The sequence below is a fragment of the Atractosteus spatula genome, chromosome 17 (assembly GCF_055471065.1).
Source record: "Atractosteus spatula isolate fAtrSpa1 chromosome 17, fAtrSpa1.hap1, whole genome shotgun sequence".
Lineage (NCBI taxonomy): Eukaryota > Metazoa > Chordata > Actinopteri > Semionotiformes > Lepisosteidae > Atractosteus > Atractosteus spatula.
The window spans coordinates 5,412,754-5,433,103 of record NC_142722.1 but is presented as its reverse complement, the minus strand read 5'-3'; the positions used below and the strand labels follow the sequence as shown (position 1 = coordinate 5,433,103).

Genomic DNA, 20,350 nt, shown 5'->3' with positions numbered 1-20,350 from the left:
AGCAGCTTTCTAGTGGTTAATTAGGTCTCTTTCAAATGTCAAAGTCAGAGAAGTTGCTTTTGGTATAAAATAATGAAATTTTGTGAATCACCTCAGGAAACTAAAAAAAAGTGGTGCACAGTGGAGTAATAAGACACAAATCATGACAAATTGACCCAGTGACTCAGAGAATACAACCACATTCCACAACACAAGCTTTAACAGCAGGATAGGTCTTTAAATGAGTTCTGAAAAGGGCAGTCTCTGATGGATTTGGGCAGTGCATTTCACTGATGCAGAGCATCATGTACTGTGGGGAGCCTGGATTTGAGCAGAGTAAGAATCTCAAATTAAGATGAAGGATTGTGGCAAATGTGTCAGATAACCTGGAGTCATCTGTCTAAGATTTGAGTGGGAGAATAAGATAACATAAGATCATTTTTTTTAGCCATCTACAATTTCTTGCATTAGGAATTTGTCTTTTCAGAAACCCCAGCTTGCTCTCCATGAGACACACAGACAGGAAGAGAAGCTTGGGGTCAGAGTGCAGGGTCAGCCATTTATACAGCGCCCCTGGAGCAGTTGGGGTTAAGGGCCTTGCTCGGGCACCCAACACAGTAGGATTCCTCTGCCAGCCATAGGATTTGAACCAGCAAGCACGGCTACAAGCACAGATCCTTCACCACAGAGCCACCACTCCACGCCTAAAGAAATCCCAGTTTGACAGCTGGGTTCGAACCCCCAACCTGAGGCATACAAGGCACATGCTTAAATCAGACTTCTGAGCATACTGTAGCCTATTCAATACTTTCAAAGATATTTCATTTGGTGAGGCACGACAGCAGTCACTGATGGTGACTAAAAGGTAAGAATATTTCAGCTTCAGACAGTGTCTTAAATAACGTTACGTGAGTGGAAGAAAGTCACGGTAATAATTATATTATAATTATGGGTCATCATGATTGTTTAGCTCAGGTCTTCTGGTGAAACTTCTTCGGGTTTCATCGGTTCAAGAGGTCGTTTTGCGTCTTTCACACGACGGGGTCATTGAGGTGTTATTACAAAGTTAAACCACAAGGTGGCAGAAAATGAGACAGCAGTAATCGCCTACTCCGAATATCCGTGAGTATCCGCGCATCCTCATCAGTTTTAAGAAATTCCACTCAAAGCACTTTACAGGTAACATCACCACCAGTGTGCAGCCCCACCTGGATGATGCGACTGCAGCCAGAGTGCACCAGTCCTCTCCCCACACACAGGAGCTCAGTGAGGAGGAGAGCAGAGTGATGGAGCCAGTTCAGAGAGGGGGATTATTAGGAGGCCATGATGGGTAAAGGCCAGGGGGAAATTTGGCCAGGACACCGGGGTAACACCCCTACTCTTTTTGAGAAACACCCTGGGATATTTAATGACCACAGAGAGTTGGGACCTGGGTTTTATGTCTCATCTTAAGGACAGTGGCTTTTTTCAGTACAGTGTCCCCGTCATTGTACTGGGGCATTAAGACACACACAGACCACAGGGTGAGCGCCCCCTACTGGCTCCACTAACACCTCTTCCCGCCTCAGCTTTCCCAGGAGTCTCCCATCCATAATGAAAGACAAATCAAATGGCTTCAACGAGCCACTTTTCACACTTGGCCGAAGTGAACTTCTTTGGCACAAATGCGCTTATAGTTTCACTGTCACGGCGCAAGTACTAGTTAAATTATATACTTTACTAACGCTTTTCATTACTGAAAAAAGCTTTACTTAATTCACTATTTTAATAACGAGGTAAATCCCAGAAACATACTAAATTCTCTACTGGTTTCCTTCTCCAAGTTAGATTCTTACTAGCAACCAACTGCTACAGAGCTGAACTGGCCATTCCAGACAAAACCGTGAACGGCAGAGGAAACGCTCCCCGATTTTTTTTTATGACTTCTGATGTCTTTTTTGCAGAAAGACTCCGGCGTCCAGATCTCTCGTCCGACAGGCGGGTTGCGGCGGTGTGTAGGAACCAGCTCGTGTTTACAGGCTCCGAAAGGGCCGTGTAATCATTTTCTCTGAGTCACGTTTCCTGCGACTTCGGGCAAAGCAGATCCTCTTGTGTCACTCTGGGAGGGGTGACGAACTGGAGGAAATCTCAGCAGTGGGCTCTGTTGCATTTCCATCGGCGCCAAACGACAGTATTTTCTTGGACGTGTTTTTTTAGATATCATTGACCGCTCCCGCAGGTCTTGCGGTTGATCTCACTGTGTATCATCGGCGGCGTGACTCCGCCCTGCCCAGATCTGACAGATTAAAAAGTGGCGTTATCAGATTGAATCACATCTTCTTTTTTTTTTACGCTGTATTATCGTTTCTCACTGGCGAAAAGCATCACACACTGTACACGTAAAGATAACTACAAAATGCAGTGTTCGTGCAGTCCATCTCCAAATGAAAACAATTCTAATAGAATCCTTTATTCGGATATACGAACGGATTTCTCATACGGAATATGATTTCAGGGAATCAGAAAATAAAAGTGATACAAAAACATAGTTGTCAAAGAGACTCCAGGACAGTTAAAATGCACTTTTGTACAGCAACTCTGCTCTTCCACAAATGAAATCTTGAACTCTGGATTGGGCCATTAGTTAGAATCGGCTCCTGTCGAGCTCCAATTGCAAAAAAATAATAATAATAATAATAATGGATTCAGCTCCTGGTGACTCCAGAGCCGAGCTGTCCGTCCAAGAAGACCAGAGACCCCCAGCCGGCGTGACACACCCCCCCGTCCCCGCGGCGCAAGCGCACCCCCCTCACGTGACCGAGGCCTCGCTCTCGCCCCGGCGCTCCCCGGTCACATGACCAGCCCGTTATTTCCTGCAGTGGCGCTGCCTGCCTGCCGCAGTCTGCGGGCGAGTCGACAAGGTTGCCAGACTGTAGCAAAGTAATCCACGGCTCGTCTCCCCCCCTCCCTCTCACCATCCTGACAAGCGATCAACAGGCAGTACGGTTTCTTCGGCTCCTGGGACTGAAAGCTCGTTTGTTCAGAGTTTTTTTTTTTTCCGGCCCCTTCCCCCTCCTCGTAGCTAGGACTTTTTCTTCCCAGATTTTCTGTTTTTTTTTTTCCTCCCACCCATCCTTCTGCGTGTGTGTGTGTGTGGGCAGCTAGTTAACAATGGCGACAGCCGCGGTATCTGGTGCTGCAGGCGGCGCCCCCAACACCGGATCGGGAGCCGAGCTGGTCCGTGGACAGGCCTTCGACGTGGGTCCCCGCTACAGCAACCTGTCCTATATCGGCGAGGGGGCCTACGGCATGGTGTGGTAAGTTGTGCTCGGGGGTCGGGGGGGGGCTGGACGCCACGGCCGCGGTGTCTTGAGTCTCTCGGCGCTGGGTGCTGTGTGCACGGCCGGGCGAGAGAGGCTCCAGACCTGCCGGCGGAGGGAGGGAGGGGGGGGGAGCTCAGTTCGTGCTGCACATGCAAAGTTTTTTTTTTAACGGTTTTTCTCCGTCCGCGCTGTCGGGGAAGCTGGCTCGCTGTCGGGACTCGCTGCCGTCGTACTTGTTGACGGAGCCTTGAGGCTGACGGACCCCGAGAGGGAGAGAGAGGTCTGCGAGAGCCGGATTGGGAATGTTGGGCTTTTTTTTTTTTTTTGTTCCGATGTGTCATTGATTTTCACTTTTCAATGCAGAGAGGGGCAACACCCTTTGCCGTAAGGGGTGTAGCTAGCGGATTGCAACTCGGAGCCGCCTGTGCTTGGAGCCGGCTCGAACTCTCGGGCGCTGTATCATTGCTGCTTGTGTTCGCCGTGTTGTTTGTTTGTTTCGGTTGCATTTTTATTCAACAACAAATGCTGAAATGTTACTTGACGACGTCGCGTTTCCCGGTAAACGCGCATTATTGATATCCGTTAGCGGCTTGAAGCCCAATACCTATGGAAAGCACACCCCAAGTTTTGACAGCCGGGCAGTGGGCGATCCAGTCGTGGGGGGGGGTTAGTTTTATCCAGATGTGCGCCGTTTCTGGGAACGAGCATCTCCCCGTGTCCTGCCTTATCAATCAGTGTGTTCGGTTGATAGTGCATCAATAGCTGCCTCTTTCCCCCTTGGAGGAGGGCGAGGCTCGTCATTTGCTGCGTCGCTGTGAGGTATAGGGTGTCACACTTGGCGGCATCCCCTCGTTGGGGCATCTAAGAGTTTAACCCCCCCCAGGAGAGATCGCTGTTGCATTTTCTGAGTTGCAGGTAAGGCGATCTCCAGCGCGAGCGGCAATTCCTGGGAATGGGAAGGTGCTGATTGGCGGCCCGGCGTCACGAGCTGCGGGGAGCTCTCGCGCGGAGCGCGGCGGAATGTCAGCCGGGTGCCCGTGTCCGCGGGGCGTGCGTGTGCGTGTGCGTGTGCGTGTGCGCGCCGGTGCCCCCGGCTGCCCACCCGAACCCAGAGGGGTCTCGGCGCAGCTCGGCTTCCTGTGCCGGAGTCGAGACGGCCGCCGGGGTCACAGCGATGCCGGTTCCGGGCGAATTTTGTTTTTATTTGTATTTTTTACAAAAACTGTTCCCCCTAGTGATTTGGGAGAAGGGGCTGGGTTTATCGAGAACGCCTTTGAAACAAATCCCTTTTCCCGGAGTGACTGCAGATCGCCACAAGCGATATCGCTCTGTACCACGCAGTTAAGCCACGCCTAGTGATATTTATAGGAAGAGGGACGGGCCTACCTAGTTCAGCAGACAGGAGCGCGATTTTTACCCCCACAAACTGAATGAATCAAAGCAGACCCGTCAGGTAATGTTTTGGTCCTTCGCAGCTGTGTTGCAATCGGTTCCAAGTGAATAGAAGCGTAGGAGAATGTCAGCGGTTTTGCTTTCTTGAAAGGGGAAAGGTGCGGCTTGTGGAGTTTGTGCGTCGTGCCACAGGTGTGGCGTTGTGTGAGAATGCTCTGGCCTCTTCATTAGTCCAGCAGTTACAGGTGTTCCCGAAGTTCAGATTCCTTTTCATGATGCAGTGCGTATGCATATTCTGTGCAGCACAGTAGAGTCCCCAATAAGATACAAGAGCCTCAAATTTTAACATGAAAAAATTTCAGGACTTCTATTACCAGTTCTGCCTTGAAATTAGATTTTCACCTTTTGTTCTTTCAGGTGCATGATATCAATTTTATCTTCGCTCCGTAACTCTTCCGAGTGATGCGTTAGAAACCGCTGGTGTGCAGGGTGCTGCTGAGTGGTTAAAGAAACCAGGATTTATCAGATGTAGAGACAGGAAATTAAGCAATGGCCTATTATACACAGGCCTGTTTGAACCTTTCTGTCATCCAGTGAGTTTTATTTACCAGCTGCCTGCTGTACATCTAGGTTGCTGAGAGCGTCCATCTTTGGTGGCATTTATGAGGAGGCTCAGCTTTAAAAGCAAATGAGATATCGACTGCCTGACCTGAAACTTCCCTCCTTTGATGAAGAGAATTTTAACCATGCAAGTGCATCTTAGGACGTAAAGAGACTCCAGAGGTTTTGTCTGCCTTCTGCGTGCAAATGCCCATGACCTGCGCGGTCTCGCAGCCTGCTATGCTAGATCTCTGTTCGTTAGACCTCACTTTGCATCCAAGCGGAAGAAATTGAGAGATCCTACTAGCTAAGAGAGCACTGGCAGGCGCAGTGCATGTGTTATCTGAGCAGGAAGCTGGGGGTGTTGATAGAATGCATGCTTCATTGCAACAAAAACAAAGGAATATACAGTGTGGGGGGTGTCAAATGAGTAATCTTGAAGTGATGGAGGTTCTGTGAAATGTGCTCGCAGGAAGTACGGTGCGGTCCTTCATTGCTGTGGATGCTGGGGAACGTTTCTCGTTGATGCTCTGCAGAGATGCAATCTGGGAGCATCTTGGATAGGAGTGTGAAAATCGATAAATGATTGATCTGCAGTGCGGAGGTGCCACACGTTGATTGTATGCTCTTGGTGAGGCATTGCAGGGGCCCTGTAGTCGGTGAGGTGACTGTAAAACAAATGAGCGAAGGGGAAGTCAAGGGGCAGCCAGCTGCCAGAGAGGCGCAGAAGGGGTCCGTCCTTCTGTCTGGGCTGTAGAGGCAAGTCTCGCCCAACAGTCGCACGGCCCTCTGTCAGCCAGCTAGCGCCTGGAGAGACCGCGCAGAGATCCTCCGAGACGAGCCCCTTCCCCCTGGGGCGACAACCGGTGGGGGAAAACCTGCCGTTTCTGTTCACCTGCCATCTCCCCCATTTCACTGATAGTCCGGTGGCCTGCTGGGGAAAGGGTGGTCACTTTTTCTAAAATAAAATAAAGCCGGATCATCCCTTTAGCAGGTTTATAGCATCTTGCACATTCTTTTACAGTGTTGTGTTTTAGGGATGTGGGCATATGGTTTTTAACTATCTAGATTTCTTTACCAGAGAGAGAGGGGGAAAAAAAACTTGCCCATTATGCAGAGTTCTTAAATGCTAACAATTATGGACAGGTTTGGAGTCCAGTGTAGCTGTCCCAGTGCACGTCACTTCAGCTTGCTTAATGAGAAGTACAGTGCATTGCTGTACATGTGGTACACTATACTTTTGCCAAAAAAAGGTTTGTCGCTGGATAATTTGCTTTACCAGGGCCTCGCAGCGCTTTGTTGATGTAGAACAATATGGTCTTAATATTCAGTCTCCCTGGAGGAGCTCGGCCCTCTCTGGAAGGCGCGGTTGAGGTCTGGATGTTTGGCCCCTGTGCAAGCTGGGGCTGTGCACTGCCTGCCTGCCTGCCTGCCTGTGGAGTAGTGTGCAGCCGGGGGACCAGCGGGCCCTGGCACGGTGGCCTGGCCTGCTGTGTGGAGGCCTGGGGGGGGGGGGGGGGAACGGGCCTGAGAGACTCTCGGCGTCCGCTGTTGGATCGTCCTCCTCTTCCTCCTTGCGCTTGCTTGCCTCCGTGATACCCGTGCCCTGCCTGCCCTGGTAGAACCGAGAGCCAGTCGCCGCGCCCGCCGGCCCGTTGCCTTTCCGGAGACGGAATTGACTCGGAGGGCGACGTGGAGGTGGAGGTCGCGGTTCGGGACGGGCCGAAACCTGCGACTGGGCTCTGTGTGCCGTCCGGGGTGACTGAGGTGGGTGCAGACCAGGGTATGAGACGAGGGCTTCGGTTCAGCCCCGGCGGCTCTCTGCATCTCCGCGAGCGCAGCTTGCTTCGATGGTCCTCTTCAAAGGGCATGAAGGAGCCCTCGGCCGCCTTCTGAGCTTCTTGCAGAGACCTGCTGACCTCGTTTCTTGACAAGGCACAAACGTGTGTGGGCCGTGGCGCTCTGCCACTGGGAGACGGGAGAGCCGAGCGTGTGCGACGCCACCCCGATCTCCTGGCCGTCCCACACGGGGAGCGAGCTGGAGAGGGGCGGGGCGGAGAGGGAGCTGTGGAATGCGCCGTCAAGCCTGTGCAAGCTGGAATGGTTCCCACAGGACTGTAATCCCGTTAGGAATGATGGGGCCGGCGTGCTTTTTTTTCCCAGTCTTTCCTTCATTTTTCCTGGTTTAATGCTTATTTCTTATCCGGCCTCATCCAAAGCTGTCGCAGGATCCCGCAAGGCGCGTCGCATATTCCTCCTGGAAAACACGTGGAAAGTTAGTCAGACTGGAATTCGCATGGGTTTTTGGAAATGTTAAGAAGCGCAGCAGTGCAGTTATACCCAGGAAGCTGTAAAAGCAGCCATGTCGCTCTGCAGCTCCCAGCTGGCAGCCCCACTGAAGCCCAGCAGTGTGAGCCTGGTCAGTACCTGAAGGGGAGACTCCTGGGAAAGCTGAGGCTGCTGCTGGAAGAGGTGTTAGTGGGGCCAGCAGGGGGCGCTCATCCTGCGGTCTGTGTGGGTCCTAATGCTCCAGTATAGTGATGGGGACACTATACTGTAAACAGGCGCCGTCCTTCGGATGAGGTGTAAAACCGAGGTCCTGACTCTCTGTGGTCATTAAAACCCCCAGGGCGTTTCTCGAAAAAAGAGTAGGGGTGTAACCCCGGCATCCTGGCCAAATTTCCCCCTGGCCCTTACCAATCATGGCCTCCTAATAATCCCCCTCTCTGAACTGGCTTCATCACTCTGCTCTCCTCCCCACTGAGAGCTGGTGTGTGGGGAGCAGACTGGCGCATCATCCAGGTGGGGCTGCACACTGGTGGGGGTGGAGGGGATCCCCATTACCTGTAAAGAGCTCTAAGTGGAGTGTCCAGAAAAGCGCTATATAAGTGTAAGGAATTATAATAATAATTATAAAAGAGGCCTGCAAACCTGTGGTTCCTGTATACCTGTGCTGTTCCTCTTCCTGACTTGACTTTCTGCTGGGGAAATGCGCTGTTGGTTACCCTTCAAGGGTGCAAAGGGGAACACTTGCACTAGACCTAGTCAGGATTCTGGCTGCTGAATTTTGGACTGCAGTTTGTTCAAAGTAGATTTAGATACCCCAGCGAGTAGAGCATTACAGTAGATGTAGATGTTTAAACCGTAGCTAGCCGGTGCCTGCGGACGCTACAGTCTGACATGCATCTCATTGCCAAGGTGCCCGTCTGTGGCGGCCATCGTCAAGCACGCTGCTCTGTGCCGCTGCCTTGACCTTCTCTGAAAAGCTGGGATTATTCCATGCCATAGGAATGCAAGCGCGAACCGGTCTCTAAAGAAGCTGTCGGCAACAGGGGTTTAGATCTAAATCCCTCAAATAAAGCAATCTGCTGCCGTTCCCAGACAGGAGAACCCCGTTAACTTTTGGCCTGTCTGGCAGAAGCGCTCTGAAGCTTTTTTTTTTTTAGTTCACACTCAGTTTCAGCTGCAGTGCTGCTGATGGGTGTTTTCATTGGTGCAAGTCGGGGGCAGTACTGTCTGTGGCTTGTCCTCCTTCAGCAGGGTGTGTGTGTTTGTTTTGCACTTTGTGACTGCGTTACAGTAGACACGTCTTATCTTATCAGTGAAGAGAACAAATTGGCCCTGTTCTCGTAGTTTTTTTTTCCTCCGTGACCTGCTCTTACAGCACCTGTTGCTGACGTCTGACTTCTGCGGCCCCGGGTGTAGCCTCCTCTGGGGCTCGAGGAGCTGGCGGTCAATCATTAATCCTTGACACGGCGTGTTGGTTGAAGGTGTTTTCTGGGAACCGGCCCAGCCCTGGAACCTGAGCTGGTAGCCTTTCTTGAAAAGAGCTGTTTCTTGAGGTGTTTTCTTTCCCTCCAGGCAGACATCTTGTTTTGTTTTGCCAAACCTTCAGTTTAGTCCCTCATCCTTTCTTTTAGAGGGGTGTTCTGTGATGCAGATCATCACTGGGGGGGCCTGCCTGTCACCTGTGTTGTCTAGGGTCGTGGGTGATGTTGTATCCCTGCCTTTTGTCCGATTGTCACAGCTGTTTACAGCCAAGTTAGGGCCCCAGGATGGGGGGGCTGAGGACACATCAGTGAGATTTTAATTTGTTGCCTGGACTGTGTCGACCTTAAAGGTCCTGTAGTAGGGGTGTTAATTCTGTTGTCCTGCCTAAATTCCACCCTGGGCTTGGCCAGTCTGCCCCCCCCCCCCCCTCAAGTTCTTCTCTGAATCGCCTGGTGAAACCTGCGCCTCGGAGTTTCTCTCTGCTCCCCCAGGCCTGCTGTGTGCCGCCCAGGTGGGTGGGGGGGGGCAGGCTGCTGTGTGCTTCAGAGACGCACAAAGTGGGTTGATTTGAGATGGGCAGCTTTGAGATGGCTCATGCTGGCCGAGCTCTCCACTGGTTCTTTTCCTCCGATGACCTTGCCGAAACCAGTAGGTCCGTCGGCACCCTGCCACGGTAGCTCTCGCTGGGCGTTGTGGTGAAGGCGATGGTCTTGTAAGATGCACGTGGTCGTGGTTTCATGCAGGAGGATGTTTGTTTGCCCTTGATAACCACTTCAGGCTTAGAGTGTTCAGACGGAATGAAAAGATACCTTTGCAAAAGAAGTTCCCTCCTGGTGTAAAACCTGTCGGGTACAGGAGGAAAGGATCTATAGGTCTGATTATTGATGGTGAGGCAATGCAGCCTCATCTGCTTCATTTACACTCAAATCCATGGATGCAGACCACCTTGCAAGATGCATGCTTTGTACCCGAAACTGATGAATATAAAAGCTCTTTCTGTAGTTAAATGGGGCGTGTTTCTTGTTTCTATGTGCTGTCACTGCAGAAGTGGCTACAGCATCTCGAACCTCAGCCTGTAGCCCGTATCGACAGGTGCCTGATGTAGAAGTACCCAGCCGAGCCCCATGATGTCTGTGATGAGTATCTGCCCCTCCAGGCTTGTCACCCAGTCAGATTTTCATCTCCAGTTTGCAGAAGACGAGAGTGCTTGGAATGTGTTCAGAATGACTGTACCTAGGTCCCTCTCGCACACCGTACATGGGGTTCGGGCTTGTCCAGAGAACGAGCAACATCAGTTTGCTATACAGCAGGAGCCCACCGAGTGCTGTACCTAAATGCCAGACTGAATTTTGACTGGAATGTTTGAAAACCCCTGAGCAGATGTAGCTCTCGAAGACCGAGTCGTGGTGTCCAGAACCGAGCCACGCTGGTTGAAAGTGCGCTCCAGCTGAGAGCAAGTTTCAGTAACGCAGAGCCTGGCTCTTCTAACGGACATGAAAGGCCTCGTCTGTGCAGAGTCCTGCTTCAGGGCGCCCTCCCCCACCCCCCCCAGCCCACCTTCGCTATACATTTCTCTCCCGCTGTTCACCCCTCCCGCTCCTCCCACGGGCGGCCCACTGCGAGGCCCAGGCTTGCTTCCAAGCCCCGGCGCAGGCCCCGTTGCCGCGGCAACCCCAGCCCCGCTGACGTCAGCTCTCCGCGGGCGGGGGCTCGGACAGTGGGCAGGGCTGGCCGCGCGGCGGGCAGGTCTCCGCAAGCCAGCCCCCCCCCTCCCCCTGCGAGCCGGACACGGGGCCAAGATATTTCTGATGTTTGTGCATAGGTTTTTTTTTCTTCCTTTCTCTCACTGAACAGATTTCAGTTTCCGTGCAGCACAGAAAGACCTTAAACCTAGCTGCCCTTCTCCTCTCTTGGAGTCTCCTTGTGGTTTAATGCAGGGCCTTCCCACACTGTCTTCAGTGTGTGTGCCACCTCAGCCCTCATTAATTCGTTAATTCACCTAATTAGTTAATGACCTCTATAATTGTAATGCTTTTAAGGCTCCAGGCTGTTTTATAGGTAGCTGTACCTTTTAATGAAGTGGATGTTTTGAGTAGTCCGCTGTAAGGGACCTTATGAAATATTGTCTAAAATATAATGAGGGTGATTGACTTTTTCCGTTCGAACCTGAGAGAGACCAGGAGTTGGGCTCAAGTCTCCTGTTGTAACGAAAGCCATGCAGCTGTTGCCATCTCTTCTGTGTGTTCTTTATTTTTCTCTTAACGAATGTAGGCTTTTTTTTTTAATTCTGTAATTCGCAAGCAAGCAGGTGACCTCTAGGAAAAAGACCAGAAAAGTCTGGTTTCTCTCGGGGGGAGGGGGCTCACCTGGCGGCAGGTTAGGACGTGATTTGTGACCTTCAGGCCCGGCTGGAATGACGCCAGAGAACGGTTTCTGGAGTGAATCGCTTACTTGCCAGCGCTTAATGAAATACCCGACTGTTTTGCGTTATCGTGGAAGGCCCGTTTGGGTTCTTGAAGATGAATTTCTTTTGACATCTAGGTCAAGCAGACAGTGCTGAAATCGGGGAGCTTCTCAATAAACGCCAAGATAACATTAGATGATAAAACCGCTTGTGCAGTTTTGTCCAGCTCTTTACATTAAGGCGTAACTGCGGTTCTTTTTGGAGTTCGGTGAGCTGTGGAAACACGATTATACAAAGGGAACCTTTTGGTAGTGTGCTCCGCAAAAAAAAAGAAAAGAAAAAGAAATTGACATTCTCAACCCCCACCACCTCCATCTTTTGCCAGTCCTGTTTCATGTTTAAGAGGTGTGCTGCTTTAAATTCTCACGGGTATTCCAGCTCTGAATTTTCTCAAGTTCTGTGATGCCAAGCAGCGCTGGGCACCGAGGCCCAGAACTCCCTCTCGGCGGTTCACACGCTGGGAACCAGCAGCCGAGTGCAGATGCCCTGTTTGGAGGTTTTAGAACTTACTGTTTTGCAGAGAAACCATTCATTGCATGTCTTGGATTGCATGTGGGAGAAAAGCAGGAGTCTTTTATAAGACCTAACTTAAAATCTGGATCTACTCTGTGGCTGCTTAGTAAGCTTCACCTGTCTGAAGCCATTTAATAGTGCAATGCAGTGCATTAATGCAAAATGCACTGAGAGCGCCTTACAGTGCCCGTTTGTCATTTTTTGATTTCACAAGCGCACTGCCCTTTGTTTTGGTATCTCCGAGCAGTTGTTCCTGGAGGCTCGCCATTTTTGTACAGCCGCTGTGCAGCTGGGTGTAATCAGAGGTGCAGGTTGACTCTCTCCCACCCCCCACCCCACCCCACCCCACCCCCCCCAACACAGTGCAAGTCCGGAGCCTTGAAGCCAGTTTCCGCGGAAACAGAGCTGTTCCTGTCTCGCTAACCGCCGCCGCTGAGGCTGCCTGACCAGACCGGGCCCGAGCAGATGGACGCCGCTGCTCGAGCCAGGAGGCCCAGTTCTCTGCTCCCCCACGAAATGCGCTCATGTGGCGGATTTCTTTAAAGCTAAGGAATGCAGAAGAAGCCTGACTTTTTTTTAAAAAAAAAAAACAGGACCTGCTCTGTGAGGACAGTTCTCCAGATGTGTTTTTAAAAAAACAATTCCCGGCTCTTTTCAAAGGTTTCAATTGAGGCGCCTCCCTCAGACAGTGTAATTTCGAGTTTGAACCCCACAGAGCTACCTAAGCTGTTTGATTGCCCACTGACGTAGTCCTGCAGATGGAAAAATCTCTCTCTGGCTGTTGTTTGGGCACCTGACAGTGGAGCCCTGCGTTGTTGATTATAAGGTGTTGCGTTCTTTGACATTTCCTCTTCCCAAAGCCTGTACCAGCACACCGTTTGCTAATTAGTCTCCCGTTTTGCTGGGGGGTGTTCGGCATAAGTGACCTGTCTAGGGTTAAGGTTTCCCTTGGGTGCAGAGTTTGAAAGGGGCCCGTCTTGGGCTCAGTGTCTGTTGGAGCCTGCCTGGCTGAGGGTAGTGAAATTGTGGGCTTTGGAGAGGCGTTGTGACATGACCTGCACATTGCTCTTCTCCTGCACTGAGCTAGCAGGCACCAGCACTCGTGCAGTATGTGCCAGTAATTATTAGATGCTTCAAATGGTGGCTATTCATAGAGACGTTTAGCTTTTTTATGTAAGGCCTTTTAAATCATAGCTCTGTCCCTGGCTGCTGGTTGCCCTGGTAACGCAGCGGCTCACGGGGAAAACGTGGAAGTGGAGCACAAAGAGCGACTCCGGCATCCTCTCGTCTTCCTCTCCCCTGAACCTCGGCAAGAGGGGTTAGGTTAGGCCGCGTGTCCTGCAGCCCATGTCGTTAAAACCTGCCCCCTGTGTTCACTCCCTGACTGCCGGAGTTGTTCTGCAGGCACGCTGTGCTCGGGCAACCAGGGCTCGAGTCTGAGTGCAGCCCGTGGATCCTGCGAGCTGCTGCGCGTCTGAAAATGGCCACCTGCTCACGGGTGCTGCCCCTCTCCGCGGTGCGATGAATGGCCTCGTCTCTGCTTGGGCGGAGGTGGTGGGCACACTATGGGGCAATGGCTCTTGACCCACAGCTCCAGCCGGGGGGGCTGTGGTGGGTTGGGCAAGGCGCCTGGGGGCGCTGTCGCTCGGTCAGGACTCGGGCAGGGCAGGTGAGCGGGCAGCCATCTCCCCGACTTCAACAGACGGCTCCCCTCTTTTTCTGCGCCGCCGTGTTTCAGCCCCGGACGGCACGGCGTGGAGGAAAGATGAATACATATATATATATAAATGATAGGGCTTTAATTGAACGTTTCCTTAGGGTCGGGGAAGAAAAGCAAACGTCTCTCGACCCGGGTTCCACCTCTGGTCGTCGTTGCTGATGCTGACAGGGTGGGGGGGGGGGTCCCCCATTCTGAAGCACTTGATTTAATGGGGATGATGCGCCTCGCTCGCAGTAGAGCGGAAGTCGAGCGCGGTGCGCAGACAGGAGCCGAGACGAAGGAGCTCAAACTGTTCGGCGTGGGGTTTGTTTTCAGAAACGTTATCCACAAACAGCTGAGTCAGAGTTTCCCTCCGCGGAGCCCCGGGCTGGGTGAGGTTTTGCGCTCCCGTCAGGCTTGTGCAATGTCTTGACACTTCCTCTGCTCTCGGCGCCGCCTGCTGAGCTGAAATGTGGCGCTTCGGTCTGACAGCGCAAGCGAGATGGAGTCCCTCTCGCCGTCCTGGTTTCTTCGGCCAGCCCCGGAGCCTCCACCGGTGCAAAGGTGTCAAAAGCAGTTGATTTCACCCCTGTATGTTCCCCGACTGCGCTGCCTCTTCTGTACACTTCAGCGAGTTCTGAACTCTAAACCCGTTTCCAAATTGTTTGGAAATTGTTTTTTTTTTGTTACATTAAGCGGCTTGAATTGAATGACAGAAAGAGACAGGATATTTCTGTGGTTTACATAAAACCTTCACGCCTACACAGTGCACTCGAGTTTAACCTGCTCGAGCAAATGTGATTCAGACCGCTGCAGCCCAACGGATGCTGTCAGTTTCAGCATGCTGTATGCTGGAGTCCAACATGTCGGTTCTCGTTCGAAATGCAATTTCTGCGATGGGAGTCTTTCCTCTCTTTCTCCTTTCTCCTTTTCGGCTTCTAAACAGCTGGCTGGAAAGGAGTGCTGAGCTTGTCTGCAGTAAGCTCGCTGTTCAGACAAAAGCCATCTTGTTGGTTTCTGCCGTTGAGTCGGGCAGACTCTGGAAAGTATGACTGCTTTCCTTTCTGAGTTTGACTGGTTGCTGTTTTGTTTTTTTTTATTCATGCACCAATCGGCCATCGCGCAAATTCTCACTGGTTTCTCGCTCCCCTTGACCTTTTCTGCTTACTGTAAATCAGATGGAAACTTCCTGTGCTCTCCACATCCCTTGAAGAAGCTCGAGATCAAGCACCCTGCGAAGAAATGGGGGTTACGTTTATAAATCGGAGGGTAGCCCACTTGTTTTTGCTTTCGCTTTGTACGAGCCCCACGCGTCTCTGCCCCTTTCGAACTCTCGCACCAGTGCATTTTATGGATTATTTTTATATAGCGCCTTTCGGAACAGTGCCAAAGCCCCTGACAGTACATAGACGTTTAAAGTCTATTTTCTGTGCTTTGCAAAGGCAGATTGTTATCACGGTGAGTGATTTTTTTTTTTTTCCCCTGCCCTCACCGTGTTTCTGATCACGGAACGATTTTGAGTCCGGGGTTTAAGAGCTGAAGGCAAAATCATTGAAATTAAGTAAAAATTCAGGTGATCCCTGTTACGCTAATGCAAAGAACAGTCCTGCTGCCTCTCAGATTCGGGCTCAAGTGAGACTTTTAAAGGTGCCGTATTAAACAGTTTATTCCGCTGCAGGAGCTCAGGGGTTGGGTGTACTGGTTTAGGGGTTAGCGGTTGCAAATCGTTACAGCATGCCTCAGGAGGAGCAGATGTGGGGGACTCTGGAGAGAGAAAAGCCTCCCAGCTTTTAGCAGCGACCACCAGTACACTCCTGTCCAGATTACAGTGGGGTCAGGAGGAATTCCTACAGAGCTGTGGGATTGGTGCAGGGAGGGCAGTCCTAGGGCTTGTGCTGTGCTCCCTGCAGGATTGTGCTCTCCAGAGACTGGCTGCACCCGTGTCCAGCCCCGATGTCTGGCCTCTTCACCAGCGCTGCACGATTTGAAGTAAAGGCTCGGGTTGTGATGTCCCTGCGTGCGGGGAGACTTGTAACAGCCTTGTGTGACGTTGTGCTTATGGCGGCTCGGTCATCAGCCTGCATTTCCACAGCGCTTGGACTTCTGGGTCTGGACCAGGGGGGCTGGCGCAGGAGGTGTAAATGTTTTTGGGGAGTTGCCGCGGTCCACTGTCCGGGCTCGGGTTATGACCGGCGGTTGCCGTGGGGGGCCTTGCACGGTCCGCTCTTTCTGGGGCAGGGTGCTGCTGAAATCTCCCGAGGGAGAAAGCGTGACGTCGGGTATCATGGGATCGAGCAGTCGAGCCGGAGTGAGCCCACTCGCTGGTGCCCAGCAGGGCTCTGCTGTCCGCGTGGTTACCTTGCAGTTTAGAAACTCTTTGTAAGCCCTGGACAGCACTTAAGTGTATACGATCAAATGGTTTCAGGAGGTTGCTCATTGTAGGGCACAGAGAAGAACTCACTGTGTTGACAGCGTTCCGCTAGAAATGGCTGTAGTTCAGAAGCACGCATGAAGTATGACAGGTGAGAGGGGGCAGACAGGGCCATCTAAATTTAGTTTCTGCTGCTTAATTAATCCAATGAACTACTCACCTGTTCCACGCTCCCTCCACCCTTTGTGTAAAGAAGTGCTTTTCATGCTCCGTTTTAAATGCACTTCCCTGTAGCATCGGCTTGCGTCCTTTGGTTCGGGTTTCAGTGTTAATTCTGTAGAATTCCACTGGGTTGATGTCTCCAATGCCTTTGAGGATTTTGAGTCCTTGGATCAAACGCTCGCTTAGTCATCTCTGATCAGGACTAGAAATGTTCAGCTTCTTCATACTGTCAGTGTAAGATATTCCCATAAGCCCAGGAATGTATCTGGCTGCTCTTCTCTTGACTAATTGCACAGTTGCAATATCTTTTTGTAATGCAGTGACCACAGTCGCACACAGTATTCTGAATTATCTAATACTTTATACGTTTTTACATTTTTAATATTCCCTGGTTTAATTTTTGCACTTTAAACTGGACAAATTTGTCTTATTTAATTTTTCCCCCCAGTGTCTAGAAGATGTAAACGATATGTCAACATTAACGTCAGCCTTTCTCATTATTAGCCTGTGTTGTTTCCTATTTTATATTTGTTGATATTTTTGATGCCTGTGTATCGTACATCGAACATCTTCTGCCAGGTGTTTGTCTAGTCTTGAATTTGGGGTCTTTTATTTTTACAAGCTCTAAGGGTGTTTGCAGGTCTTCATATTATCTGCCTTTGTGAGTAGTTTCCCAAGTCTACCAGAATCTGTATTATTGATTAACATTAGGAAGGTATCAATGATCTAAATAAGTGGTGTACCACAGGGATCTGTATCAGGGCTTAATGATGTCACCCAGTTTGAACTTTCTTTTAGCTTTTTTAACCTTAATTAACTTAGTTCTCATGCCAAAGTCATGTCTTCCATAATCCGAATATACCAGGTGAAGGTTTCTGGTTCTTGCTGGTTGAAAGAACTGTGAGAGGTTATTTTGGTTATTGTCTTTTGGATTCCTGTTGTTTTACAGTTTGTTCAGTATTTTTCTCCTGTCAAGACTCTTCAATGCAGCCTCATCCTTTTCAATGCAATTACGTTTTTGTTTCCAGTATGAGATTGCAGTGCTCTGTGCACTTTTAATGAAATGCAGTTCATAAACATGTAAATTCTTTTTTTAACACTGATACAATACGTGTAGAGTTCTTTGTTTGTTCCTTTGAAAAATGGCTCTGAATGGAAATACTATAGCTGTTTATTAATGCTTTGAAAATCTGCTGCACTACAGATTCATAATGTCTGTTCCTTCGTGCATTGTGACTTTTTTTTTTGACTGGGTGACTTCTGTTCAGTTCGCTGCGGGGGCGTCAGTGGAAGCCGCAGTTGAAAAATGACAAGGAAAAGAAAGAGGTGGAGGAAGAATCGGATGAATAAAAACACCAGATTAAGAGGAGAGCTGTAGTCGTGCACTTGCCCAGCCCTGCGGCAGCGATGGCAGAGCAGAAGAGTGAGGGGGAGTGTGAGGGGGGCTGCAGCTGGGACACACACACACGCCAACACAACACTGACTGCAACGCCAAGACAACGCACTGGCCCAGTATCTGACCAGCCTGACAGACGAGGAGAAACAGATCCTGATGCAGTACAGGCTCTGTGACAACAGCCTGGCCGTAGACACTGGACACAGGCAGACCTGGCTGCCCAGAGAGGACAGGCTCTGTGACAACAGCCTGGCCGTAGACACTGGACACAGGCAGACCTGGCTGCCCAGAGAGGACAGGCTCTGTGACAACAGCCTGGCTGTAGACACTGGACACAGGCAGACTTGTCTGCCCAGAGAGGACAGGCTCGGTGACCACAGCCTGGCCGTAGACACTGGACACAGGCAGACCTGGCTGCCCAGAGAGGACAGGCTCAGTGGCCACAGCCTGGCCGTAGACACTGGACACAGGCAGACCTGGTTGCCCAGAGAGGACAGGCTCAGTGACAGAAACCGGACAGAATTAGACTTGGTTGCCCAGAGAGGACAGGCTCAGTGACACAAACCGGACAGAATTAGACCTGGTTGTCCAGAGAGGACAGGCTCAGTGACCACTGTCAGGACACAGAAACTAGACACAGGAAGACCTGGCTGTCCAGAGAGGCCAGGCTGTGCTTCCCCTGCTGGCGGGGAGAAGCCAGAAACAGAGATTCACTTTAGGGTACAGTTTAAGAAATATCCTGGGTTGGATTGACCAGCCAGGTCGAATTCTGTCCAGATTTCTTCCAAAGTCCAGGTCCAAATACTTCCCCAGAATAAGTTGAAAATCCCCACACCTGCCAGAATCGGAACGGTTTCCAATCCTGCTGGGGGCGCAAGTTCAATAGAGCTGCTGCCCATCTCTCGTCCCAGCCTGAGGAGAAGACACTGTGCCTCTCGTATTACGCCATTACCCTCAGCATTCACGAATTTTTCCTGCTGTGGCAGCCTTATGTAGTAGTTCGTTGGTCACGCCAGTAACACCCTTGGAAAGGGAGTGCAGGGAGTGTGTGAGAGCATGAGGGGGTGCCAGCCCCCCCAGCCCCCCCCCACACTACAGAGGGGCACCTGCAGCCACCGGCCTGGCTCCAGCCCTCTGACTCCTCCTTGAGTGGACCAGTAAAGTTCCAGTCCTGGAAATGACTCAACTCTGAGGAACTTCGGCTTTGGCACAATCAAAGCCGCTGTGCCCTCACCCCTCTGGCACGGACTGCTCGGTTTTAATCATGGCTTTATTTCAGCACAAGCTGCCAGGCCTGGACAGGTGGCCGTAACCTTAAAGCCCAGGACAGAGCATGATGGTGGAAGAGGGGGAGAATCTGGCTTTTTCCAAAAGGCATATCTCCCCCGTATTCGGACAGCTTGCTGGTGCAGCACAGCATCAGGAGCCATGGGCTTTTTCTTGTTGCCCTCATTTGTTTCTAGGCTTAAAGCTCGTCCCTCTTGCCTCTGATCGCTGGCGAAGTGCAGATTTTCTTGACGGTTTTAACACTCTGTGGCAACATGCTGTTGATAGTGGCCCCTGTCCAGGCCTGAGCTCATCTTCTATTTGAGTAGCACTCAAAATGGAACGTAGCACAATGCACGCAATTTGAAAAGAGTTAGAAATACAGTAAAAACACATTTTGATTAATATATTTAGACCAAAAAAACACAGCCTTGACCATGATGAATTGCCATGCTATGAAGGGATTTGTAGCAACTTAAAAAAAAAACCATAAGAGCTTTCAGATTCTTGAATTGCCTGTGCGAGATCATTTCACATTCTAACTCCAAAATGACTCGTCACTCTTCGAGAGAAGCCTAGAGCATGATCGGTGACACACAGGAGAGTTCTTCTGTTACAGCTGGCTGATGCAGTTAGGCGCTAGGTCACTAACAAATATACATGTTAGCAGTACGTTTTTGAAATCAGTCTTGCTTTTACCTGGCAGCCAGTGCAGAGTGGCCAGAGCTGGAGTCTGTGCAAGTTTCTCATCTAGAGCTGATCAGTCCATAGGCAGCGATTCAGGCCAGCATCATCCACAGAAACGCACCTGGATTCCCGATCTCCGAGCTAGCTTTAGCTGTGATTCTGCCAGCTATCAGCCCGAGAGTAGGATGACCCTTTTAAAAGAATGAAGTGAATAAAGAGGAAAGGCACCTCATCATCTTTTCGGCTTAGTTAACACATAATGTCTGAATTTTATTACGGGGTGCAGAAGAAGGGTTTTTGGTTAATAATGTATTTATAGTGACCCTTAATGGATGAACCAAGCCTGCATGTCAAAACCAGAAACCTGATGAGCCATTAAAAATATTGACTTCGTTCTAGTCCAAGGGAGGAGGCAGGATGGTGCAGCCCTTCTGCCTGGCAGCGCGGTGACCCTGGGTTCAATTCTGGGCCTGGGGGCTGTCAGTGTGGAGTTTGTATGTTCTCCCCGTGTTCATGTGGGTGTCCTCTGGGTGCTCTGGTCTCCTTCGACAGTTCAAAACATGTTGCTAGGTTATTTGGTTTCTGGGAAAATTGTGTGTGTGTGTGCTCTGTGATGGACTGGCGTCCTGTCCAGGGTGTACCCTGCCTTGCGCCTGTGGAGTGCTGGGGTAGACTCCGGCTCCCCCG

At 50.8% G+C, this 20,350-nt stretch overlaps 1 protein-coding gene across 3 annotated transcripts in view; it reads left to right on the top strand.

Moving 5' to 3' along the window:
* Positions 1–2,814: 2,814 nt before the first annotated feature.
* Positions 2,815–20,350, top strand: part of mapk1 (mitogen-activated protein kinase 1) — a 30,722-nt gene continuing 13,186 nt past the window's right edge. For all 3 annotated transcript variants that reach the window (XM_088935586.1, XM_088935587.1, XM_088935588.1), the window contains exon 1: positions 2,815–3,275. In XM_088935586.1, coding sequence (XP_088791712.1) covers positions 3,130–3,275 — 146 coding nt within the window. In that variant the 5' untranslated portion in view covers positions 2,815–3,129. The remainder of the gene's footprint in view (positions 3,276–20,350) is intronic.